The sequence below is a fragment of the Boleophthalmus pectinirostris genome, unplaced genomic scaffold, assembly GCF_026225935.1.
Source record: "Boleophthalmus pectinirostris isolate CB_2022bp ecotype Guang Dong unplaced genomic scaffold, ASM2622593v1 HiC_scaffold_19, whole genome shotgun sequence".
NCBI lineage: Eukaryota > Metazoa > Chordata > Actinopteri > Gobiiformes > Gobiidae > Boleophthalmus > Boleophthalmus pectinirostris.
This window is the reverse complement of record NW_026571140.1, coordinates 38775624-38802907: the sequence shown is the minus strand read 5'-3', so window position 1 is coordinate 38802907 and position 27284 is coordinate 38775624. Positions and strand designations below refer to the sequence as shown.

General features: G+C 39.5%; 1 protein-coding gene across 1 annotated transcript in view; it reads right to left on the bottom strand.

The window, feature by feature from the left end:
- Window positions 1-3187: 3187 nt before the first annotated feature.
- lrp4 (low density lipoprotein receptor-related protein 4) overlaps window positions 3188-27284 on the bottom strand; it is a 369462-nt gene continuing 345365 nt past the window's right edge. The window contains 19 exon segments of the mRNA XM_055154780.1: window positions 3188-3538; window positions 6731-6859; window positions 6861-6873; window positions 8582-8669; window positions 8759-8814; window positions 10738-10843; window positions 10920-11033; window positions 13586-13730; window positions 17036-17144; window positions 18044-18178; window positions 18272-18490; window positions 19618-19921; window positions 21210-21435; window positions 22771-22933; window positions 24567-24738; window positions 25247-25333; window positions 25410-25550; window positions 26106-26237; window positions 26712-26901. Coding sequence (XP_055010755.1) covers window positions 3188-3538; window positions 6731-6859; window positions 6861-6873; window positions 8582-8669; window positions 8759-8814; window positions 10738-10843; window positions 10920-11033; window positions 13586-13730; window positions 17036-17144; window positions 18044-18178; window positions 18272-18490; window positions 19618-19921; window positions 21210-21435; window positions 22771-22933; window positions 24567-24738; window positions 25247-25333; window positions 25410-25550; window positions 26106-26237; window positions 26712-26901 — 2880 coding nt within the window.

Genomic DNA, 27284 nt, shown 5'->3' with positions numbered 1-27284 from the left:
CGTCTGACCTCGCAGCGTTCGTTCGACAGTAGGCGGGTACTTTTTTCATTTACCCAATTGCTGCTTTTTAGTTGTGACGTTTGTAATGCGCCGCTATCGGGGTTAACTGGTATATTAAGCTTTTCCCAAATCCCGTAGGAAGAAGGACAATAACGTCTTTCCGCTTGATAAAATTCAACAAACATTCTCTTTGTTCCGGCTTTAAATCCTCGATCTCAGGAATCGTTGCCAACACAGAATTTATGGCTCTTCGCTGATTGGTCGGTGCCCGAACTCACACTTCCAGCATTTTTGCGAAGCGTCTAGTGTATTCCGATTCCTGACCTAGTCGCTGGAGAGAAATGAAATTGAGCGGAGGCACTAGGTGGCGCCGGCCTGACTAGTATTCTGTGACTGTAAACGGATAAATAAAGTTTTCTAACCTAAACTAAAGACACCAGGCGAAGTTGCAGGTCAGATCTGTGGAGAAATGAGGCTCCTCATAGTAAGAATTAGTGTTTTTTAAGGTATTATTTTAGCAAAAGTAACACCTGTGATTGAGGAAAAGCCCACTTTAGTTTAATGCCATACTATCTTAAGTCAGAACATTTCAGGCAAAGCAATAACAACTTCACGAAGACAAACATTTGGCAGATCTCTCACCAGAAAAGTTAGATAGTGCAACTTTTTCAATGCATTTCATATAAAACACATTGTAAACCGGTATATTGGTCCAATATTATACGATACTTAGTTTTACTCGTTGTCGACAAAGATTCTTAGTATCTGCCGTCACTTTTAAATGGTACCCAGCCATAAGCGATTATTATTATTATTAAGTTACCTGAAGCTGTACAGAGTAGATATCAAACTCTACTGTAAAAGAAGTCCATATGATTCACTGTATTGACGTGAGCTAACTCTATAGTTCAAGACCTTTTGCATTTTTGTATAATATGCAACCAGATATGACAGACATTGTAATATATTGTGCACCTTTTGGACCAAACATGAGAAGATTTACTTGTAACTAACCTGCTATAAACAACATTGCATTCAGTTTGCACAGAATTTGCATCAACTGTCCAGCCCTATTTCAATACACACTATTACAAAGATATATTAATAATAATTAGGATATGAAATGCTGAAGAAAAACACAACTTTGGCACCTTTTTCATAAATACAGAAATCCTGGGTCTCGCTGCGTCAGATTCGCACCATTTTCAACTGCGTCCACGCTCCAAAAAGTACAAAAAAACGTCTATAAATACAGTTTATAAAGACAAGTGGCATTAGGGGGGGGCGCTGTCGTTACAGAGTTTCTATTTTTAGACCAAAGTCGCAGAGATTAGTCCCCGGTTTTTGTCCCTCTGCAGATACCGTGTCCGGAGTCCGTAATAGCTCCAAGAGGCCAGGGAGCGGAGAGGAGGAGGAGGAGGAGGAGGAGGAGGAGGAGGAGGAGGAGGCGTAGACAGGACGGTGCTTCAGTTGTGAATGAGGTTTGCGTAGTTCGTACCGTTAGCTTGACAATCGTAGCTTTTGTTGAGCTTTTGAGTTGTTAGACTGTACGTTAAGATGGACACATGGCAGTTTAATGTCAGTACATTTCTTCAAATTTGATTAAACTACTGTAAATAGAATCTCCTATACTAATCCTGGACTGGACTTGGATAAAAATCACGTTTATTAAAAAGCTAAAGGGCACTGGTTTGAGTTTGGGACTTTCAATAAATACTAAACTGCTAAGAATTGCTAAAAATTTTAATATTATCGTTAAATATTAAACTAATTTACCCGGATTTCCTGTCACATTACATTTTCATGTTATATGCAGGGGCGTAGATGAGAAAGGGGCAAAGGGGTCTGTTGCTGTGGGGCCCAGTTTTATTCTAGGGGGCCCATGTGAGACTTCTTGCCCCAGGTTCCTAAATTTCTGTTTAGAAGACATTTTGAGTTGCTGAATTTATATTTATTATTATTTATTTATTTATTATCACACATTTTTCAACATTTTAAAACCCACGGGAGAGAAATTTATGATTAATTGTATATTTCCTAATAGTCTAACCCAGGGGTGTCCAAACTTTTTTCATCAAGGGCCACATATCTAAACACAGACGAAGCAGAAAGCCAATCGATTGATGCTCAGTACAGTGAATAATTTAAATATGTGCATGTTTAACACTTTAGAATGAGCCATCAGACTTTATTCATGCTAAGATCCTCAAAACCACACACTAAATATTAAATATTTTTTTAAAAAGGTGGAAGAAGGAGAGAAGAAGAAATTTAACTTATGAATTGGCCGTAATATGTCAATGTAAGGGGGCCTAGCGGTGTGTTTATGTTGCACTACCATATTACTTTTGTTTAATTTAGCCAAATTTGTGTCGGTGTGTGTGGTCGGGGGAAATAGGGGCTTTTCTTTTTGTTGTTTCGTATTTGTTGTGGGTGCTGCTTTATGTTTTGTTTTATGTTGATTATTGTAATTTGTTAAATGTTGATTGTTGTATTTTTTTATAATGTTATATTCTGTTGTCCTTAATTAAAAAAAAAAGGAATAATAATTAAATTAAATTAAATTAAATATTAGCTTTATCAACGTAGATTTTCAAAAAAGTAAATTTTTTAATTGATACAAGGTAATTTGGGCCAGTTCACCTGGAAGCCTGAGGGCCAAGAAAAAATTGTCTGAGGGCCGCATTTGGTCCACGGGCCATAGTTTGGACATGCCTGGTCTAACCTAAAACACCAAATACTTTACTTTAATGAACCTTAAACGTGCACTGTGTAATATTTCTAGTGGAGGGTCCGCCGCCTGATATCTCCATGGAAACGTTATTGCTTTGTCTAGAATGTTCCACAATAGAGATTAAATTTAAGCAGGTTACAGCATTACTTTATTACATTACAAGTCAGATCTGTGGAGAGTCGCCTCTATTCCCAGAAGAAATTTTTTATTTTTGACCAATAGAAACACCCGTAATGAATAAAAGCTAGATGGAAATACGTAAAGCGATAACATCTCCATGGAAACAAGTCGGTAATGGGACTCTCCACCAGAAAAGTGGCGCAGTGCAGCTTTAAAATTAAAACCTGCAGTGTAATTTTAAGTGCCATTACGCCTCATCTGCGTCACATGCCCATCTTTACACACAGTCTCACTCCAAAGCTTCGTACTGAACGTGTCCCTGCGTTTCCCGGCTCAGACCTCGCTCTCCGTGGAGGGTTTGCGGTGAGCGGCCCATCCCGTGTCGGCCATGTTGGGGTGGGCGTGGCGCGTGGGGGTGAGGGCGGAGGGGGTGAGGGGGGTGAGCGTGTTGATGGACGAGCACTCCGACGCCTCCTCCTGTAGCAGCTGCTCCGTCTCCCCGTCGTCCAGGGAGGCGCTGGAGGTCTGCAGGGACACCGTGTCTGTTCTCATGCAGGTGTGGAGGCCCCGCGAAGGCTTGATCTGTTTTATCTGATCGTCCCAGTAAAGCTCCTCGTTGGACAGGAGGCACACGCCCTCCACGATGCGGATCTTCTCCTTGGTGTAGCTCCCGTCCACGCCGCCCTGAGAGAGACAGAGAGAGGGTTAGTGAAGACTGAAGAGAAAGAAGTAAATAAAGCATGTAGAGCTGAACTTAGATGGGGAAGGTAACATTTCTACTTATTCTTATAATGCAGTATTGTTGGAAAAATATAGTAGGACAATGGAGCATGCAATAATACTATGATCAGTACTATTAATAACAGACCAACTCGCTTAAAGTGCGTATGACTCCATGTATCATTCATTCATTCGTTTTTCAATCTAAAAACAAAAATAAGAAAATGAAAAAACAACTATTTTCTTCATTATTTGTCTCCAAAACCAAAATGAAAAAAGGGATAATGATTTGTTTTTTTCAGTTTTCGCTTTTGTGTTTAAATGAATAATGGAAAAAACGGATAACGACCGTTTCCCGTTTACGTGACTTAAACCGCGATGCCAGACTTTTGCGACGTATACGGACTGAACCAGGACTGAACCAGGACTAAACCAGGTCCAGACCAGAACCAGACCGGGACTGAGACCAGGACTTAGACTAGGACCAGGCCAGGGCTGAGTCCGAGACCAGGACTGAGTCTGGGACCAGGACTTAGCCCAGGACCAGACTAGGACTGAGACCGGGACTGAGATCGGGACTGAGACCGGGAACAGGATCAAGACTGAGACCAGGACCAGACTGGGACCAGACTGGGACCAGACTGGGACCAGACTGGGACTGAGATAATGACTGAGGCCATGACTGAGGCCAGGACTGAAACCGGGACCAGACCGGGACTGAGACCAAGACTGAGACCGGGACTGAGACCGGGGACTGAGACCGGGACTGAGAACGGGACTGAGAACGGGACTGAGACGGGACTGAGACCGGGACTGAGACCGGGACTGAGACCGGGACTGAGACGGGAACAGGACCAGGACTGAGACCAGGACCAGACTGGGACTGGGACCATGACTGAAGCCAAGACTAGACCAGGACCAGACCATGATTGAGACCGGGACTGAGACCGGGACTGCGACCAGGACCAGACTGGGACCAGACTGGGACGGAGACCATGACTGAGGCCAGGACTAGACCAGGACCAGACCATGACTGAGACTGAGACCGAGACTGAGACCAGGACCAGACTGGGACGGACCATGACTGAGGTCAGGACTAGACCAGGACCAGACCATGATTGAGACCGGGACTGAGACCGGGACTGCGACCAGGACCAGACTGGGACCAGACTGGGACGGAGACCATGACTGAGGCCAGGACTAGACCAGGACCAGACCATGACTGAGACCGGGACTGAGACCGAGACTGAGACCAGGACCAGACTGGGGAGACCAGGACTGAGGCCAGGACTAGACCAGGACCAGACCATGACTGAGACCGGGACTGAGACAGACTGAGACCAGGACCAGACTGGACGGGACCATGACTGACTAGACCAGGACCAGACCATGACTGAGACCGGGACTGAGACCGAGACTGAGACCAGGACCAGACTGGGACGGAGACCATGACTGAGGCCAGGACTAGACCAGGACCAGACCATGACTGAGACCGGGACTGAGACCGAGACTGAGACCAGGACCAGACTGGGACGGAGACCATGACTGAGGCCAGGACTAGACCAGGACCAGACCATGATTGAGACCGGGACTGAGACAGGGAATGTCATCAGGTCTTATTTTTGTCTTCATTTGAGTGCGTAATATGAAACAGACTGGATACATTATTTGTTAAAACACTGAAACTTCAAAACAAACCACAGCAAAATCAACTCATTAGTAGAAACACTGAAGAAATCAACATCTCATCTCATATTCATACAGTCTATTATATAATGTTATCTTAAAAAAACAACAAGGCACAGCTCCAGTCGAACATGTTTGAGAAAATCAAACTTTTTCCACATCAAAAGTCTGTAGGACACCAAAGCTTCATGCAGTCTGTACCTGTACCACAATGAGGATCAAAATATAAAGGGGGACAGCGAGTTGTACGGGTGATTCAGCTGCAGCGATGGAAAAGGTGTTAACACAAAGCAACAGACAAGTTCAAAAGTCTTCATTGGTACAGTATTTAAAGCTACAGTGTGTAACTTTTGGGAGGTGGCATGTCATCTGCCTGATTCCATGGAAACAGAAAGTTAAAACCATACTTCTGTAAATTCCCCATGGAGTTTTATGGCATACTTTGGAATATTATAGCCAAATGAACAATATTTCCATGGAAACAAAGTTAAAACCATACTTCTATACATTACCCATGGAGTTTTATGACACACTTTGAAATATTATAGCCAAATTAACAATATTTCCATGGAAACAAAGTGAAAACCATACTTCAGAACATAACCCATGGAGTTTTATGCCATACTGAGGAATATTATAGTTGAATGAACAATATTCCCAATCTAAGCAGAAAGTTAAAACCCTTCTTCATAACATTCCCCATGGAGTTTTATGGCATACTTTGGAATATTATAGCCAATTTAACAATATTTCCATGGAAACAAGGTTCAAACCATACTAAAGAACATTTCCTATGGAGTTTTATGGCATACTGTGGAATATTATAGCCAAATGAACAATATTTCCATGGAAACAATGTGAAAACCGTACTTTAAAACATTCCCCATGGAGTTTTATGGAATATTGTGGAATATTATAGCCAGATGAACAATTTTTCCATGGAAACAATGTGAAAACCGTACTTTAGAACATTGCCCCATGGAGTTTTATGGAATATTTTGGAATATTATAGCCAAATGAACAATATTTCCATGGAAACAAAGTTAAAAGCATACTTCAGAACATTCCCCATGGACTTTTATGGTATACTGTGAAATATTATAGTTAAAACCATAATTCAAGAACATTCCCCATGGAGTTTTATGCATACTTTGAAATATTATAGTTAAAACCATAATTCAGAACATTCCCCATGGAGTTTTATGCCACCCTTTGGAATTTCATAGCCAAATTAATAATATTTCCATGGAAACAAAATTAAAACCATATTTCAGAACATTCCCCATGAGTTTTATGTCACACTTTTGGAATATTATAGCCACTTTTTTTTTTCTTTTCATTTTTTCAGTGCAATTAACACCTCCAAAAAAAACCCCAAAAAAAAGCACTTCTAATTTTTGGGGGGCAAAAAGTTACATACTGTGGCTTTAATGTCAAAAGATTCAGTTGGGTTTATACAGATATATTTACCTCTCTCTTGTATCTGAGCTGGTTGTAAATGGGCGGTTTTTGCGATGCTTCGATCTTCACTTCCTGCGTGGACGTCCTGTACGAGGGGTTACTGTACGTCAAGTTGCTCACACCTGGATCTGCAAACTTTAGATTTTTTATGTCTGTGAACATAAAAGAAAAAAGAAATACACATTATAATTAAGGAGCAGTGTTTCATCAGCCACACTCCTGGGTCATGGCTCTTAATAGTCCAGGCTCCGTTTGCTGAAATAGTAGAAACAGAATTCACTCCAAGATTAAGATGCCAAATAAAGACTTTTTGGCTGGTCAAACAGATTATGTTTCGATGTTTACTAGCAGGCCTGACTAGGTGCACTGTGTAACTTTTCTGGTGAAGGGACGGTCAAATGTTTTTCTCTGTGTAGATGTTATTGCTTTGTCTGGGAGATTATTCAGCACAAACAGCAAACTGGCACTTGTCCGTCGAGGGACTTTCAGCAAGTTACAAAGTGCATCATTATATTTTATCATTATGGAACCTGCAGCTTCTTAAATTTAGGTTACACTGAAATGAATCACCATATCACTGTATCGGAAACAATTTGCCTCCAGACACGTCGTTTCTGTGTCCGTAATCAAAGCCTTCTCTATCCACACAGTAACGCGAAACCGCCTGAAACGCTTGTGTCACATCGTTACGACATCACATGGGCAGTAAAAACAAGGAAGTGGAGCACTGTGTCTGAAGTTGCAGCAGCTGATTTCGAGCCGAGGAAGATGGTAAGAATGAAAATAGGCTTTTTGTGGTACGACAACGAAGTTCAGTTGTTGAACATAACACTGGATTTTAAAACGAGCATGGCGGCTCAGAATGTGGACTGAGAATCTGTCCTAGTAGTTCTAGCTCCGCTGTTTCTTAGATAATCTATGGTTTGTTTAAACTGTTTACAAGAGTGAAAAATGCATAGCACACTCACATGGCCGATATCCAAAAGCTTTTTTTATTTTCAAAATAACGTTTCGGCAAAAAAAGCCTTCAGGTATTTTTCTTGCTTTCGACCACAGCACACAAAATGGTTGCCAGTCCAGGTGCCCATACATATATATATGGGCCGAAATGACCGATGTCACAAACCCAGCGAATCTGGAAGGCACAAGTCACAGCGACGTGGTCCAATAAGGACGCAACTAGAACTCCTACGTCAGAGTATCAGCGTTTTCAGGCGTCCACACGGTGCCGCATCAGATCCGTACTCAGATGAATTTGTGGAAGCTGGCGGCACAAGATCGTTCCGTCTCTGGAGCCGTTTTCCATCGGATTAGTGTGGACGAACGCTACATCCACAATGAAAACGACTCGAATACATACTAGTGTGGACGGGGCCTTAGTTTTACCGTAACTGCACCACAAGTGGGCTGTACAGAGTCATGTGCAGTAAACTCTGCTCATTTATGGAGCAAGTTAAAATCTTCCAGAATGCCATAATTGTGAATAAGGCAAGAATTTACACATACATCTAATTATTGTAGCAGCCAACTATTTATTTTTCCCAATTAATCGATTATTCAAGGGATTATTTCTGTTGTATACTGACATAGATTAGATCATATTTACAAATTAAGTATATCATTGATGAAAATTTTAAATGGTTTCTTCTTCTTTGACATTTTGATTTATTAATGCTGCAGATTTTGTTATTAAAGGTCTTTTGGCATTGTGATTGTGAGTCTGTAGAGTCCAGATAACGATTCTGATTATCAAGATACAATCAAGGTTCTTTTATTAGTCGACTGGTCATAACTAATAATGGCCCTGACGTTATGACATTATCTTTACAACTCTTTAATTACGATAATAAAAAAACAAACCTGTAAATAATGAAAGCGGCGATGAGGATGAGGATGGCCAGAATCGTCAGGACTCCTCCGATGACATAACTGATGTGTAGACCTTCTCCTACAAAAAAAGAAATCAAATATAATTAACTTTGGAACTATTTAATTTAAGTGTTTTACTGGAGTGACTGGGCTTTTTTTTGCACATACCATGAGGAGCGGTCATCACACTGGTCAAACAGCCCTCTTCGTTCTTGTCCGTGCAGCTGCAGCAAAAACAGGAAAATAAGTTTAGATGAGTAAATTTGAGTCACATTTTTGTACTTTTTTTATCTTTAGTTTTTCCACATAAATGTAACTGGTTTACTTAATGTGAGACTTGACACCTAAACTCCACCCACAAACACGTTTCAAACAGAGCTGCTAAACTGGGCAGTACCTGGAAGACTAAGGCTACGTTTATATGACGACGGTCTGAACAGAACACGCAAAAGTGTCGTCGCGTCTTCGCTTTTTATTCCGCGTTTAGATGAGCGTTTTCGGGAAGAAATCTGTGTACATTCAGTGACGCAAAAGTGTGTGGAATTCGATTGAGTATGCATGCCTGTGTACTGTATGTATGTGACGTAAACGTGTACGTGACGTGAGCAGATCTGACCAGAGTTTTGCGTCTTGGGCAGTGTAGACAGAAACACTATGATGGAGACTATTCAACTTTTCTGCTCTAGAAGGTGGTTTCAGATTTTTGCGTTTTTAAGCCCCAAAAACGCCGTCACCGTCTAAATGAAAGGCACTTCCGATAAAATATTTTATCGTTTCTACCGGCAAGCTTTCTCGTGTAAACAAACCCTAAAGAGGATAGTGATTGTGGCGGAGAGGCGGTGCCTGGACGTGTAAAGAACAGCGTAATTGCTCTGACAAGTTTCCACACTTCAAACTCCACATCTCAGCCAGGTGTTTGTATCAGAAACACATCTCTGTAATAAAGACAGTCTTGAGTAATGTCATGTAGTACTTGGAATTGCAAAGGGCACTGAAGGCAGCACAACCAAAGCTGCAAATGAACCTAGTCTGCACTAAAATTGAAAAAAAAAACAACAGTATGCAGTAGGGGTGTGCAAAAATACTGAAACATCGAGATATTGTATTGTTTAATATGATGATACAGTATTGATATCGTGGCTGCTGTATCGATATATCAGTATCGTTCAGTTGGTCCTAAACTCTGGAACGCTCTGCCCTCCACGTCTGAACAGCCCCCACAGAGGAGTGTTTTAAGTCTCCACTTAAGACCTACTTTTAGTCTTTGGTTTTTAACACTGCGTGAGTTGTGTGATCCTCTGTGTCTTTTATTTATTTTATTATTATTTTATTTTACTGGTTTTATTATTTTAAGACTAATACTATTAAATCTGAGTGTTTATTTTATCATTGTTGTTCTATTTATGTACGTGTGCAGCACTTTGGTAACTGTTCGTGAAATGTGCTATAGAAATAAAGTGGATTGGATTGGATATCGCCGATATTTTGGGGTATTTGACTAAATTATTTTGTTACAGCGCTACAGTTTTGTTGTTTGTTCAGAGGAAGGTAACTTGTTTATGCGACACATTTGACATTTTCACTGTTTTGGTGATTAAAATGTTTGTGTTTCATATGAACTTTGCACAAGAAGTGGTTTAACAAAGACTTTTAGTATCACAGCCAAGATTTAGACTTTATTTTTATTGAACTGTATCGAATAGATTTGAAATATATCATATCGAACTGAAAGTGCACTTTATTGAGATATGTATCGTATCGTGGCCTATGTATCGAGGTATGTATCGTATCGGCAACTTCTTAATGATACCCAGGCCTTGTAGACAGTGCTATTAAAACATCATATAGCCAGTTTAGTAGCAAAAAAAAGTTGATTTTAGCTCCACTTTCAAGATGTGGGTGAGCTGTTGGGACAGACAGAAACAGCCCTCTGTGGGATTGTTTCAAATTGTGGTTTGAGCTCAGTTTAGTCCAGATGTAGACTTTGCTTGGTCCTGTTCAAAGTCCTGGTTAAGTCTCACTTTTGATGTGGTGAGTTATGAGTGCAAGTGTGACCCTAAGTCAACTTTAATGTACTTTCCCCTCCAAAATCACACAAACAAACAAACAAATTCCAGCGGTGTTTGTGATTAGACCCTTGTACGTACTTGGCAGCTGCTCCTCCTCTGGGCCGGTCTGTGGGCGTCTTGGGTTTCTTGGGCACTGGGGTGCTGCTGGTGCCTTTGGCCGGAGACGTGGGCACAAAACCTGAGACTAAAATATTAAACATAAGTAAGAACTGTGAACCACTTTTGATAGTTTTGATGATTTTTTTAAAGTTTAGACTCACTGGTGGAGCAGGGCCGTCCGTCTGGCTCGTCGGGACAGGCGCAGACGAAGCTGTTGGTTTTGGCGAAGCAGAGGTGAGTGCAGCCTCCATTATTCACTCCACATAAGTTTGTACCTGAAGGAGACCACCAGGAGAGAGTGTGAAGTGGGCACCCTTACATTACTAATTCATAATAAACTAAACACTGGTGAAAAGTTTTAGAACACCACACTTTTTCCAGTTTTTTACCTGTTTACTGTTGACCAAAATGTATTCTAAACTTTTGATTCATGAAAGTGTCCACCTTTGGCAGATATAACAGCTGAACACACTCGTGGCTCGTTCTTTTTACAACAGAAATCAAACATTCTTCAGAAAGTTCTTCCCAAGTCTGTTGCAGAAGTTCCCATAAATGTGTAGCACTTGTAGGTTGCTTCACTCTTCTGTTCCGTTCATCCCAAACCAGCTCGATGGGGTTTAAGTCTGGAGATCTGTGCCGGACACTCCATGTTTTCAAGCTTTACCATCTTGTTTTTTTTCCTGAGGTAGTTTTGGCAGAGCTTGGACTTGTGTTTTGTATCTTTTATCTTTTTTTTTAAAACCTCTGTCTGTTCAGTTTTTACCTTTGTACCATTTCAAGCTCTTCATTGGACTCCTACGACTTGAATTGCAATAAATAACTGGAAAAATGTGTGTGTTCTAAAGATTTTGACCGGTAGTGACATTTAACTTTTTTCCTTTTACATTTAATTCTGCAAACTGAGATTCTGATGTCACTAAATCTATACTTAATTGACGCTTTGGGGAAATTTATCTTCTACATTTGACCCATCACCCAGAGGAAACCCACCCAGACGAGTGCTGTCATGATACTAAAATTTGATCTCAGAAGGTACTAAGGAAAAAGGCTCTTTACTCATTAGAGATTTAAATACGATAATGATAATAAACAACACTGTATTAGACAACACAATATAATTTCAACAGAAAATAGTAGGGCCTTATTTTTCAGATTATAAAGTGCACCAGATTTTAAGGCAATATATATCAATGATGCTGAATTCTCTCGTCTATTTTCATACATAAGGTGCACAGGATCATAAAGCGCATTAAGCGAAACAAATGGACGACACTTGAGACTGATTCTTAGCCCAGGCGTCCATGATCCATTGGCAGCTCATGGTGTATTTCGCCGGGCGTTGCTTCCCTGCCTTGGTGAATGTGGATTATGAATGTGAATGTGGGTGAATAATTTAAGTGTTTTTTTTTTTTTTTCCATACGAGGACGACTCAAATATACACTGAGTAATAATGTGTTTAATGCACCTTTGCGCACATTTGTTTATGTTTTACAGAAATTAAGCTTAAAACCACATGGCTAATTTGCATAAACTATAAGCGCTGAAAAAACAGCTCGCTCCTTGCGCGCTGATGCGGTTCAGCGTCTGTCGGACTAAAGGACATGACTCCGCGAGGCTCCTGACTACAGTAGCTGTAACGCTCCGACAATCCATCAATCGGTGCGGCTTCAAAGCTTAGTCGTACTAAAACATTTTGACAGATTTTTGAGCCCCGTGTACCACATAAAATCAATTCGAGGTCAGTAAGCACAACCAGAATTAATACATAAGGTGCAATGTCAATTTTTAAGAAGGATTTAGATTTTAAGTGTGCCTTATAGTCCAAAAAATACAGCAGTTAGCTTACTATTAATATGTGCTCTTATATTAGTTCTGATAGACAGCAGCTCAAGACAATTCTAACATTATTCAGGACAGGTTGAATTTAGGGTTTCTTAAGAGATTTTTTCAGCATTGAGAATGAGTATCTAGTTGTGATACTGGCAAAACTAGTATCTGGTATGTAGTAGTATGTATCTAATATGTAGTATCTGGGTAGCAGGTTGGCCAAAAGTATCAAAAATCAGATTTGATATTAAAACTAGTACTGAAACTAGATGCTAATTTAAACAGGTGTCGATACTAAAAAGTCACATTCATGGGACAGAAATTAAGCTTGATTTAGAATGATTTTGAGCTGTATCAGAACAAGTATAAGAGCACATAGACTAGTAAACGCCCATGGACCACAATGGAAACTACCTGGACCACAACAAAGTACTATTTAATGTTAAAAATCACATTCTATTGTTTAAAGAAAGTGTTTGTTGTGTTTGTGATAATGTCAGGAATCAGAATACACTAGATGGTTCGCAAAAAAACCGGAAGAGCCAATCACCGAAGAGCCATACAATCTGTGTTGGCAACGATTCCCTGAGATCGAGGATTTAAAGCCGGAACAAAGAGAATGTTTGGTGAATTTTATCAAGGGGAAAAACGTTATTGCCCTTATTCCTACGGGATTTGGGAAAAAGCTTAATATACCAGCATTTCATATGTCATGACCCAAAAGCAGCGATTGTTTAAATAAAAAAAAATTTTTTTTTTTTACCAGTCTACCGTCATGCAAACAAATTCTAATGCTGCGAGGTCAGACGGTTTCCATGAAGTGAAACTGGCTGATGAATTAGGCGAGGTATCTGTGTCAGTATTGAGTATTGAGTCTATTCCTTAGTATCAAATCAAGTTTTAGTAGCAATTTTAGTATCAAGACAGCTCTAGCAGTGGTCAGTAGTCATTTGTTTTGGTTATTTTTTTTCTTCCTAACCCCCTCCCATCCTTCCTTACCAGTCTGTCTGTTTGGAGACACCACTATAATGTCCATGAGCCCCTCCACATTGGCCAGGACTGTCTCTTTGTTCCGCCCTGTGTGTTTATCCACGCGCTGGATGGACTTGGTCTGCCAGTCCGTCCAGTAGATCCAGCGGTCTTGCTGCGAGAGTCGGGAGAAAGGGGTTAGAGGGGAGGGCACCGGCTTCGACTAGGGACCAGGAAGAAAAGAGAGGAGGAGACAAGGAGAGGAGACGAAGAGAGAGAGAGAGAGGAGACAAGGAAACAAGGAGACAAGGAAGGAGAGGGGATGAGAAAAATGGTTGAACAGAAGATGATCACAGTATGAGGCGTGAGGCCAGGCAAAAGCAGCAGGAGCAGATGCAGACAGGAGGGAGGTCTAATGTAAGATTTTTTTTTTTAAATTATTATTATTAAAGGGCTCATATTACACTATTTTCTATGTTACAATGCTGTTTCTTCATCAAAAACAGACCTGGAGTTGTGTTTTGTTTCATTCACACATTTTTAACACACAAATCCTGCATATTTAGGCTGAGTTTGTCTCTCAAACTGAAAAAAAAGTTCCACCTTGTGATGTCATGTGGTGATACAAGAAGTGCTCGCTTGTGTTTTTAAGCTCCAAACAGCTTCACTAGAATCATGTGGATAATTTCAGCCCTGGAATTGACAATCTCCACTGAATTAAAGCTAAAATGTAGCTGTTAACTTGAAAACTACTACTTCATGACATCACAAGGTTGAACAGAGCATTTTGAGCTTTGGAGATGTAGACAGACTAATAATAAAGTGTTACTCAAACATGTCTGAATAAAACACAAGTCCAGGTCTGTATTTCAGGAGCAAACAGCATTATAACATGACCTAAAGCTCACAAGAGTCCATTTTGCATAATATAGGACCTTTAAAATAAAAACTACACCTACATTATTACGCCTTAATAAGAAAGACTTAATTCATAATGAACAAAGAGTTTATTAAGAATGATTTAGGCTTAGGGACTACTTAAAATATATTTGGATTTCTGGAGTTGGCACCTCACCTGCATTATTCCATAGAAATAGAAAGTTAAAACCAGAAATGCACTGATCCAATACTGGTACTGGATATGGGAATCCAAATATTCAGACGATGTCCTGGTTGGATTTATAAATTGATGTAATAAGATTTAAAAAAAAAAAGTCTCATAATGTTTGAACTTTTATTTATCTTAAGTTGTTCTATAGTTACTTGAGAGATAAATTACACATTTGGATCAGTTTTTTTTCTTATTTTGTTTTTTTGTGCGTCCCTGCTCTGTTGTCAATTAATACCAGGTATCGGCAAATATACTTAAAGCTACAGTATTGAAATTTAAACTTTTTTCATTAAGGGCCACATATCTAAACACAGACGAAGCAGAGAGCCGATCGAGGGCCGTAGACTGATGCTCAATACAGTGAATAATTAAAATATGTGCATGTTTAACACGTTAGAAAGAGCCATCAGTCTTTATTCATACAGATCTTAAAACCACACACTAAATATTAAATATTTGCTTTATCAAGGTAGAATTTCAAAAAATTTTGGCCAATTCACCTGGAAGCCTGAGGGCCAAGACAAAATTGTCTGAGGGCCCTAATTTGGCCAACTCCAAAAAAAAAAAAAAAAAGATCAGTGCATCCCTAGTTAAAACCCTACAGTACTTCAGAACATTCTCTAAGCAGATAGAGAAAGTTTTATGCCATACTGCGGAAGATTATAGCCAAAGGAATTACATTTTCACGGAAACAAGCAGGACAAGAGTCAGGTTTTTGTGTATTTTTAAATCCAATAAACACAACCAAAATGAAAAAAACTAAACTAAACAAAACATGCTTTTATTGCACTATATTGTACTATTCATGGAAAAAAGTTACTCTGGCTTTAGTGAAGTGACTGGGGTGAGGAGGAGGGTATTAAGTAAGTAGTTATTAAGCCTGATAAATCATTAGTATTTCTTCATTATTATTAAGTTAATAGTTAAATACTGTTTAACTGTAATAATACTGTTTAATTTTTATTAGATTCATTTGATTTTCATTGATTCAATAAAGTACAGAATAAAGCTAACTTAATAAAACTAACTTTAAGATCTAATGTTCAGTATGCACTAGGGATGGGCATTCGATGAAATTTTCTTAATCGATCGTCGGAAGAATTAACGATCGATTATCGATTAATCATTAATGTTTTTATATTAAAATGATCATCATTATTATTACTATCTGCACTATTAATCTGCATAAATAAATTCAACTTTACGACATATAAACCGTAACGACTCTAGAGCCACATCAGCCCGTTTGACATTATAATGTGTTTAATTCAGTTTTGCGCAACTCTCACAGAAACGAAACTTAAAACTGCATCGCTAATTTGTATAAACTAAGCGAAGATAAAACTACAGCTCTTGTGTCGCTGATGTGGTCAATTTCTGTCAGATTAAAAGACACGACTCAGTGGAATACAGGTTAGTGTGACCATATTTGCGTTTGTCAAAACCAGGACACCGTACGGGGGGAGGGAGGTGGGGACTCGTCATCGGCAAAACTTTTTCCCACTGGACACTGAAACATATGTTCCTGCTTTATACACTGTGCACATGGACTCACACTTGTCCCGAACGCAACGGAAAGCGTGGAATTTCTTGTACAAATCATCATTAAATACACATTTGTGCTTCGGTACGTTGCAGGACTGACCGAATGTTTCTGTTTGCTCGCTCCTTCTGAGTGCAGAGAGACACATGTACAGACCCTGTTTGGTCACGTTACGCACAGCAACCTACATTCTGTTTGTCGATTAAAATGAACGTAATCGATGAAATTCTTAATGATCAATTATCGATTAATCATGCCCATCCCTAGTATGCACATTATACAACACTAAATAAATGTTAATCCGACTAATATTCAAATTCAATTGTGAGGACATTAAAGGTGCACTACATTCTCACATTAAAGGTGAACAACATCTCCACGGAAACAAGCAGGTGACGTAACTTCCACCCGAAAAGTTACGTAGTGCAGCTTTAAAGCGCCACCAAAATGTGACACTAAAACAGAGTGAGCATGCAACTTTCCAAATGTGTCCACATGCAATTTTAAGGTCCTATATTACGTAAAAACTGACTCCTGTGAGGTTTAAGCCGTGTTAGAATGTTGTTACGTGTTTTGTTTCATTCACACATCAGACAAGAGCGTAATATGGGCCTTTTAAAGTTTTTTTTGTTCATATAAATTAAAAAGTTCATTAATTCACATGAACAAAATTAAATTGGTGTTGTTTCTAAGGTGTAAAGACAAATTATTCTACTCCTGTTGGCATGATGCGTGAGGGAGGACGGCGTGAAAATGCAGGTGAGCAGAAAGCAGCAGAGGGGGAGGGGCTTAGCAGTGATTGACAGCCGGAGGGGGCGGGCTCTACCTGCGTGAGAGCGAACGGGTGGGACACGGGGCTGACGAGGATCTGGCGTAGTTTTCCGTTCAGATCCGAACTCTCGATGCGATCCAGGTGAGCGTCCACCCAGAAAATCCTGCACACAGATGTATAAAGTTTAACACGAAAACTCACAGATTATAAACAGTAGAGTTGTTTTGGACATCGGCAAATAACAGGAATGTTAACTAAAGAAGACGAAGACGAAGATAAAGAAGAATAAGACGAATAAGACGAAGACAGAGAAGAAGAACAAGAAGATGATGAAGAAGAAGAAAGGAGAAGACGAAAAAGAAGACGAAGAAGAAGAACAAGAAGACGAAGAAGACCAAAAAGAAGATGAAGAGGACAAAGACGAAGAAGAATAAGAAGACGATGAAAAAGAAGAAGACAAAGAAGACGAAGATGAAGACGAAGACGAAAAAGAGGACCAAGCCGAAGAAGACGAAGAAGAAGAAAAAGAATATGAAGAACAAGAAGACGAAGACAAAGAAGAAGATAAAGATTAAGAGGAAGACGAAGAAGAACAAGAAGACGAGGAAGAAGAAGATGACGAAGAACAAGAAGACAAAGAAGATAAAGATTAAGAGGAAGACGAAGAAGAACAAGAAGACGACGAAGAAGAAGAGATGACGAAGAACAAGAAGACAAAGAAGAAGATAAAGATTAAGAGGAAGACGAAGAAGAACAAGAAGAACAAGAAGACGAAGAAGACGAAAAAAGACAAAAAAGAAGACGAAGAAGATGAAGAAGAAGATGATGAAGACGAAGAAGAAAAACAACAAGAATAAGAACAACAAGAAACAAGAAGAACAAGAACAACAACAAGAAGAAATAAAATTAAGAAGTTGCAAAAAATAAATAAATCAATGGCAGCATAATCTGTCAAATGAAAATTAAGTCATATTTTTGCAGTTTTGTGAATTTTTTACAACATACCCCAAAATATCAGGTGATTATAAATGTAATAAAACAAGATGAGACTGAGAATAGGACCTGCGCGTGTCGTAGTCCAGAGTGAGTCCGTTGGGCCAGCCCAGGTCTGTGTTGATCAGAACTTTCCGGTCGGATCCGTCCAAATGAGAACGCTCGATCTTTGCAATGTGGCCCCAGTCTGTCCAGAAGAGGAACCTGCAGAGGGAGAGAAGAGAAGAAGTTAGTAAAGAGATTATAAACGACTGATTTGATGGATTTTATTGGTTCTTGTCCCACATGCTTACTGACCCTTTGCTGGGGAAGACTGCGATGGCCCGGGGTTCGTCCAGACTGTTGTTGACCAGGACCTTCCTGCTGCTCCCGTCGAGTCGTGCGACCTCGATGGTGTTCCTCCCTGTGTCGGTCCAGTACATGTTTCTGGAGACCCAGTCCACCGCCAAACCGTCTGTGGTCTTCAGGCCCTGACTGATCACCGTCTCCATCCCACTGCCGTCCAGGTTCGCTCGCCTGAGGAGAGTCACAGCTCGGTTAGAGGCATGGATCTATTAAAATCACTGGAGGGTTGACGTAGTGACACTCACTGGAACTTCAACGGAAAAAATCCCCTGGGCTGAGAAAGGATTTTTCTCATAGAGCACAATGTAAAAAGTGTTGGGAGTAACGTGTTATAAAAGTAACGAATTACTGTAATGCGTTGCTTTTTGCTGTAACGGAGTAATGTTTGGCATTACAGGGAAAAAACTAATATTTTACCCAGTACAAATGTCAGTTTTTAACCTGGATTGAAGTGGTGGGTTTTTCGTTTTTCTTCATACAAATTCTGTAAAATCACCGCGATATCAGCAGTTCAATGAGCCTGAATGAGTTACAGGGAAAAATAGTATTGTGAAGTTGTAAAATATGTTTAAACTAGAAAAGCAGTCAGAGAGCGCAGACCTCCGCCAAGGACTACCCCCATTTTTTATATAAATTGCGATAAAATCAGTCTTCTGGATCAGATCCGGATCAGCCTTTGGAATATGAAAGAGGATCCCATTGTCCATCCCTGAGTCAAATTTCATGGGGTTTGGTCAATAATTGACCGAGATATTGAGAAACAAAATCTTTGGCCCCATTTACCACAATGTTAACTAAAATTTCAAAGTGATCCAGAATCCAGGATTTCTTCCGGATCACCCCCAAAATGAAATCAGTTCTTCCTTTTCACATTTCCAACAAATCCTGAAAATTTCATCAAAATCGGTCCATAACTTTTTGAGTTATGTTGCTAAAAGACAAACAAACAAACAAACAAACAAACAAACAAACAAACAAACGCCGGCAAAAACATAACCTCCTTAGCGGAGTTTGTAAAAATAGGATTCTGTTCAGAGCATTAACATGAGAGACTGAAAAATGACCTGATAAACCAATACAAGATTCCCATGCATTTCAGAACATGTTCAACGAGGTCTAAACTACAGGAATTAAAACATTTGCCAATAAGATGTTTTAGTTTGCACGATGTTTGCAGCAAAAAGACATTTTATTATCTGTAAATAACTGGAGTCTTAGCAGTTTCATAATTGCTTAAACTAAAATTCTGGTTTCATTGTGACATACAGCCCCACCCTTTACTTTCCTATATTTCTTACCTGATGACGTCGAGCGTGACATCGGTGTAGTAGAGTTTCCCGTCCACACTGTCGTAGTCCAGAGAGATGACGTTGTGTAACTCGGGCACGGGCACGTGGACGTCTGTGTGGTCGTCCGTGTCCAGAGAGATCCTGCGCACGCTCACTCGGTTTGAGAAGAGCAGGTACGTCTCCGGAGAGTCCTCACAGGAGCGGCCGTCCCCCTTCAGGACGATGCCGGTAGGACAGGCACAGGATGTACCGTTAGGACGGGGCAGACACAGGTGAGAGCAGCCGCCGTTTCTACGACCGCATTTGTTATGACCTGAAAAAAAAAATGAAAAAGAGTTCAAATTTATGACATATGAATTGATTTATTTTTTATTTGGTCCAACATTTTGATGATTCATTACAAAATTATTCACAGAGCTAGATTACACCAAATGAGTGTCCTGAGGTGGAAGAATTTTGGGAAAACGTCACAAAGAGAGTGTCTAAATTAATAGGAATAACCACACCTTGCATTCAGAGGTTTCTTTTGCTAAATGACATGTCAAACTAAATCTGACAATTAACGATCGTCGTTCCTACTAACAGTGTTGGAAAGGTGATTTTTAAAATGTTTTCCCCTACAGATTACAGATTAAACACCCCAAAATGTAGTTTGTAACGGAATCCATTAAATTACTTAAGGTGAGTAACGTAATCTGAATACTTTGGATTACTTGATTTGCTGTAAAGACGCAAAGACGAGGAAATCTTCACATAAGATGTTTTGTCTGCTAAAAAACAATAAAAAAGCCCAGATTTAGTCCAGTTAAGTCCTGGTTTAGACCTGGTTTAGACCTGGTTTTAGTCCTGGTTTAGTCCTGGTTTAGTCCCAGTTTAGACCTGGTTTTAGTCCTGGTTTATACCTAGTTTAGACCTGATTTTAGTCCTGGTTTAGACCTGGTTTAGACCTGGTTAAGACCTGGTTTTAGTCCTGGTTTAAACCTAGTTTAGAACTGGTTTAGACTTGGTTTAATCTTGGTTTAGACCCAGTTTAGACCTGATTTTAGTCCTGGTTTAGTCTTGGTTTAGACCTGGTTTAGACCTGGTTTAGACCTGGTTTAGTGTCCTGCAATGAGTGGAATTACTGGAAAAAAAAAAAGGGATATAGCCTGAAATGTGAAAACAGGAAAATACCTCTGTGTAATCCACTTATTTCAACAAAGTAACTGTAATCCAATTACCTCTCATTAAAACAGTAACTGTAACTGAATACAGTTACTCATAATTTGTACTCTGATTACGTAGCTCCAGTACATGTAATCTGTTACTCCCCAACACTGCCTACTAAAGTGTAGTTATTATAAATTTGTAGCAAACAAAGTTCAGAAAATTCAGCCTTTGTTCATGTGGAAATAAGAAACCAAGATTTCTTTTATATTCCTTAAAATGTTATAACAGTAAAAATCTCTTAACCTTACTGTTTTATCCAAATTTATTCCACGTATCATTGTATCTATCAAGAATATTCCAGGAAGTATTTTTTTTATCAGCCTGGAATCTTTTTTACACAACACACCTTAAGCCTTCATACAGCACTCTCTCGTACACGTGTCATTTCTCACCCAGAGCCTTGTCCCGGTCCACAGCCTGTATGTCCATGAGTCCGGGCAGGTTGGACCTCACTGTGATGGCGTTTCCTCCTGTGTTTTTATCGGCTCTCTGGATGCTGCGGCTCTGCCAGTCGGTCCAGTAGATGTGGGAGCCCAGGAGGGTCAAACCGTACGGGTGCTGCACCGGGGTCACCAGGGTCCGCCGATTCTGACCGTTCAGATCTGACGCCTCAATCCTCTGGACAAGAAGAGAGTTGATTGTTTCTTTAGCAATAACTTTCACTGAAGACTTACAAATTAAAAACTATTACCGTATGTTTTGGACTCTAAGGATGCACCGGATTATAAGGCGCAATATCAATAAGGTTGAATTCTCTTGTCTATTTTCATACATAAGTCGCACCGGATTATAAAGCGCATTAAGTGAAACAAACAGACGACACTTGAGAATGATCCCTTAAATCCATTGGCAGATCGTGGTGTAACTCGACCGGCGTTGCCTCCCTGTCTTGATGAATGTGTATTATGAATGTGAATGTGGGTGGATAAGTTTGTTTTTTTATTTCCTACGAGGATGATTCAAATATACACTGAGTAATAATGTGTTTAATGCAGCACATTTGTTTACGTTTTACAGAAATGAAACTTAAAACCACATTGCTAATTTGCATAAACTATAAGCTCACTCCTTGTGCTCTGATACGGTCAGCTTATGTCGGACTAAAGGACACAACTCAGTGGTAATATGGGTGTTTTTTCTGTGACAGAGGATGTGCGACTGATGGTGAGTCTGTTCTGTGTTTCTCTCACATTGGAGATGGTTCATGTGAAACTTTTCAGACATTGTAAGTCTGCACATACACAAAGACCGCACAGTGGTTGTACTAAAACATTTTGACAGGTTTTTGAGTGCCGTGTACCACATAAAATCAGTTCGAGGTCAGTAAGCACAACCAGAATTAATATGTAAGACGCACTGTCGATTTTTGAGAAAATTTAAGTATTTTAAGTGCGCCTTATAGTCAGAAAAATACGGTACTCTCTATATATGTAAATAACAACACAACAGTGGAAATATGTAGTAAATATCTGCCTTTTTTTTTCACATATAGGAAAAAAAACTTTATATTTAGAACAAAATTTTGGGATTATATGAAATGAGAATTGATAAGATCATATCAATATTTATTAACTAGTCCTCTTAACAATTTCCTTATTGATTTCTAATAAATCAAAGTATAAATATGTATTTTTGTGTATGTAATTTTGTCGAAGTTTAATCTTTCTGACTAAAGACACAAAAGACACAGCGCAGTGTAAATGTTGCTGGGGGAAAACTTGAATTTCCCTCAGGATCAATAAAGAATCTCTTCCTCTAAAACGACAAGTAGGTAAGTTATTAAACAGAATTTGAAGCATGAAATTAATTACAGAAAGTGTAGATGTTGTTTTTTCCTCTCAAAATTAAATTGGTTTAACATTGTTACTGCGAGAAAGACAAAACCGTCAGTCTCTCTTTAGTTTGTACGCTCTCACAGACTCTCACATAAATCTCTGAGTGCAGTGTTTGTACCTCTGTGTGTGCGTCTGCCCACAGGAGCTGGGATCCTGCTGTGTCTATGGCGAGTCCATTGGGCCAGCCCAGGTTGTTACTGATCAGCACCACTCTGTCGGAGCCGTCCATCCCGGCTCGCTCCAGCTTCGCGTGCTCCCCCCAGTCTGTCCAGTACATGTACCTGACGCAACACAGACAAGGTTACACAAAGCACATCACATAAGCTTATTTAATCTAGTTTGGGTCCCATTTAAGGTAATTTAAAGCGGTAAAATATAAAATAGAAATGCACAAGATTCTTGTATTAGTTTAGTTCAGTGATGCTCAGTGTTTGGGTTTTAATTACCTGGTCCCTGAAGAGTTGACCAGGTTTTGTATTCACCCTGTGTGTCTGTGTATCTGTCAACCCGTGATAATTCTGCCATTTATGGACCGATTGTCACCAAATTTGGTACACGGATAAAGCCCCCGTGCCCGATGCTGCAAAAAAAGTTTGGTGGCGATCCGAGGTCATTTGTGGTCACAGGGGTCAATTGAATGGTCACGCCATTATAAAGGATTGGCAATTTCAGCAATTTCTGAACCATCTGCGGGCTAAAATATTCACCCAGTCATCACACAAGTTGGCACACACATAACTGAGGCACACTGGATGTTACAGGTTAAAACCGGTCAAGGTCACCTGAAGGTCATGGTAACCAAGGTCAAATATGCGTTTTTGGTCATAACTCCACGAAGGATCGAGCTCAAGCAATGGGAGTGTCTCAAAACCTCCGAAAAATTATCATCTATTTATAATTCTATGCATTTGTATAGTCAAATATGAACAATTTTCCAGATAATCCCTAATGATAACAGTTTCTTTCTCTTTCAGTGCATGCCATTAAAATACTAATTGGAACGAAAATAATTTCCATTTCTTCTGGTGGCACACAACACAGTGAACTACAGTCACACAACTAACATATACATGTACAACATTTTGGTTCCACACTAGTAAACACAGACATTCTCATGTGTGACCAATATCACACAAATGTTCATGGGCCTGTACAGATACACACATTACACTGTGGATATAATGATCATGTGATATGGGCTGGACTCCTCATAAACTGCTTCTGTGGTGATGAACTGACCCACCGATGCCTCATGGGGACCAGGTTGTTGTCTCTGATTGAGCTTGTTTAGAGTTCATTTTATCCATTTTTTAGTTCTCTTTTGGATCATTTCTTGTTTATAACTACAGTGGAAATTATGTAGGCCACTTTTAGACCAAGTTTAGCCCTAGATTAGACCTGGAATAGTCCGGTTATAGACCTGGTGATACTGGAAAGCCAAATATTTTAATTGGTTGTCCTTGGTTTGAAATTTTTATTTTTTTCTATTTTACACGTATAACACAATAATAATAATAATAATAAAATAAAAAAAACACACGCTAGATAAAAAGTAGGTCCCGGAAGAGACAAAAAACCCAAAAATGGCTTATATTAAAGCCTCCACCTTATGAATACATTAAAAATTGAACATTATCGCTGTGCATACAAAAAATTTATAAATAAATAAAAATAAAATTATACATAAACACTATGCATTAAATTCATTTGATTCAAACATGGATTAAAACACAATGAAATGATGTTAGTTTGAAGTTAAGTTTGTATTTTACTTTTACTAAAACATTCTTGCTCCTTGTTTAAATTATAAATGCTAAATGTTAAAGAAAAACATTTTGAAAGTCAATTCACATTAGAAAAATTGCAATTCAATATTTTTTCAGCTCTAAGGCGCATTTAACTGGTCTCTCTTACCCCATCTGGTGGTAGAGGGCGATAGCGCGGGGGCTGTCCAGGTTCTGCCACACCAGGACCTTCCTCATGCTCCCGTCCAGGTTGGCCACTTCGATCCGGTTCGTTCCGGTGTCGGTCCAGTAGATCTTTCTGCCCACGGCGTCCACGGCCACTCCGTCTGTGGTCATCAAACCTGACGCACAGAAGGAGGACATGACGTCAGTACAATTTAAATACTATACTGTTACTATACTGTTATTTCTATACTGTTATTAGCAATGTAACTGTTTAAGTGTTTTTTGTTTGTGCTTATGTTTGTCTTTATGTGCTTATGTGTTTGTTACTCTGTGTGCCTTTGTTGAAGATAATTACAAGCTTTGACAATTCTGTATAAATTTCCACAGCCAAATAAATACACCTGGCAATTATGATATCCAAGTTGTAGAAAACTGATTAATATGGATTTTTCTGTTGTTCCATTCTTAATTGAACTGTGCTGCAACAACAGTTTTTGTCTCTTGTCATTTGTTTTATCCAAATTAAATACACTTTTTCAAATCAAAGCATTTACGTTGCCAATGATCTCTGAAATGTAAAACACCTTGCCTTCTTTTTTGTTTTATGATTAATAAATTACAACATCAAACATTACTCTGCATAAAGTAGAACAGAGTTGTTTTTTATATATATTTCCTGTTTACCAGTGGAGATGATGTCCTCGTGGGCGCTGCCGTTCAGGTGAGCTCTGCTGATCTTCTTCAGGGTGCTGTCCGACCAGTAAACTTTACCTGTAAACAAATACACGCATTATAGACATTTTAAAATCATATATCTTAACATTAACAGATTAAGTGAGTCCTGTACCTTCTTTGGGGTCGACACCGATGGCGATGGTGTTTTTCATGGAGCTGTTCACGGCCAAAACCACATCAGCGAAGTACGGGATGTCCAGAGAGACCATCCGGATGTCTGTCCTCCGAGCGAATATCAGGAACGTGCTCATGCCTTCAGAGGAGGGGACAGGGTTATGATGTTTTTTATTATTATTGTCCTTATTCTGCACTGTACATTACCACGGTCACAGCCAGCAGGGGGCGCTGCTGGAAGCACTGAGTGAAGGAAGTCATTCAGTGCTTTCAACACCGCCTTCTGGTGGTCATCCAAGATTCATAGAACCATAGTTATATTTGTAACTTTTGTTTTCTTATCTCAGTGGGCATCTCTAATGTTTGGATTAAAGTTGCATGACATTTGAACAATGCCATTTTAAGTTTTTAATATATTATTTCATTCTGTTACTGTACATGAGGAGATTCTAATAGTTGGACCTAAACATTTAAAGTTGCTGTGAGATATTTATATATTATATTATAAATGATTTTTACACATGTACATTTAGTGCAGTAACAAACAATGAAAATTATTCATGATTTCAAGCTCAATCAATTAAGCAATTCAAATAAAATGTCTTTTGAATGGGGAAATGTCCTCACGAATCCTTTATATCCGAAAGGAATCATCATGCCCGTGACCCTTGTATAAACCCCAGACTGTTTGTACCTGGAGTGCAGGTCCTCCCGTCGTCCTGCAGGTTGATGCCGGTGGGACAGGCGCAGCTCGACGCCTTCGGAGCCGGAGCCAAAAGACACAAATGACTACAGCCGCCATTTTGTACAGCACACGGGTTTGACACTAGAGGAGCAGAGAGAAAAAAATAACTTGAATAAACCAAAGGTAACACAGCACCTGGTTTTGAAACAGTCAAAGAAACAGTCTGTGACACGATTGAGCCAAAATGTAGTTGACAGTTTTAGGCAATATAATCTTTCTGATGTCTTCATGTACTGTCTTTGGATATTGACAGAGAAAAATAACATTATATAATGTTTTATGCTTTTCTCTTTTTCAGATTTACTCTTAATTATATAAATTAATCAAGCACTAAATCACTAAGCGGCTATTTCAACGTCGACAACAAAAGAGGTAGTACTTTACTTGAACTAGAAGTGTAATTATGGTAATTATGGCAATTACATAGAGAAATGTTATTCCAGAGTTATAATGATTAACCCCAACTCAGTATGAAGACTGTAAAATCATCAAGGGGAAACACCAGGAGAATAAAGAGCTATTGAGATTGTTAAATGGTCCAATATTATGGCTCACCCGTGTCCCTGTGTCTGTGGAACATGTGTATGTCCATGAGGTTCTCCAGGTTCTCGGCCACAGTCTCCCTCTTGTGGCCGGTCATCTTATCTGCGCTCTGGATGCTCTTCGACTGCCAGTCCGTCCAGTACAGTTTATCCTCGTGAACCGTGAGGCCAAAAGGGTGCGGGAGCTGGCTACCGATCAGAACCTGGAGAGGAGAGACAGAATGAGCTTTATGCAGCAATAAAGTCTGCAGAGTGTAGCTATAAACCCAGTCTCCAGATGGAAATACTCAAGTCAAATCTGTCTCTGCTGAATAAACATATTAAAACTAAACCTGTGGTATTCAAATGTAATAAATGAAACACCATACATAAAATTATTTACTGGTTTCGGGCAAATGACCTCTTCCTGATTTTGAGGATTTCCACATTCATAAGATATCACATTGTGCTTTGAATTGCCAATTGTCTTGCCAAATCATTAAAATAGGAAGGAATCTGGTAACACTTTATAATAACTACATCTTATTTAGCCTTAATAAAGCATGAACAAAGCCTTAATAAATAATGAGTCATGCTTAGTAACTAC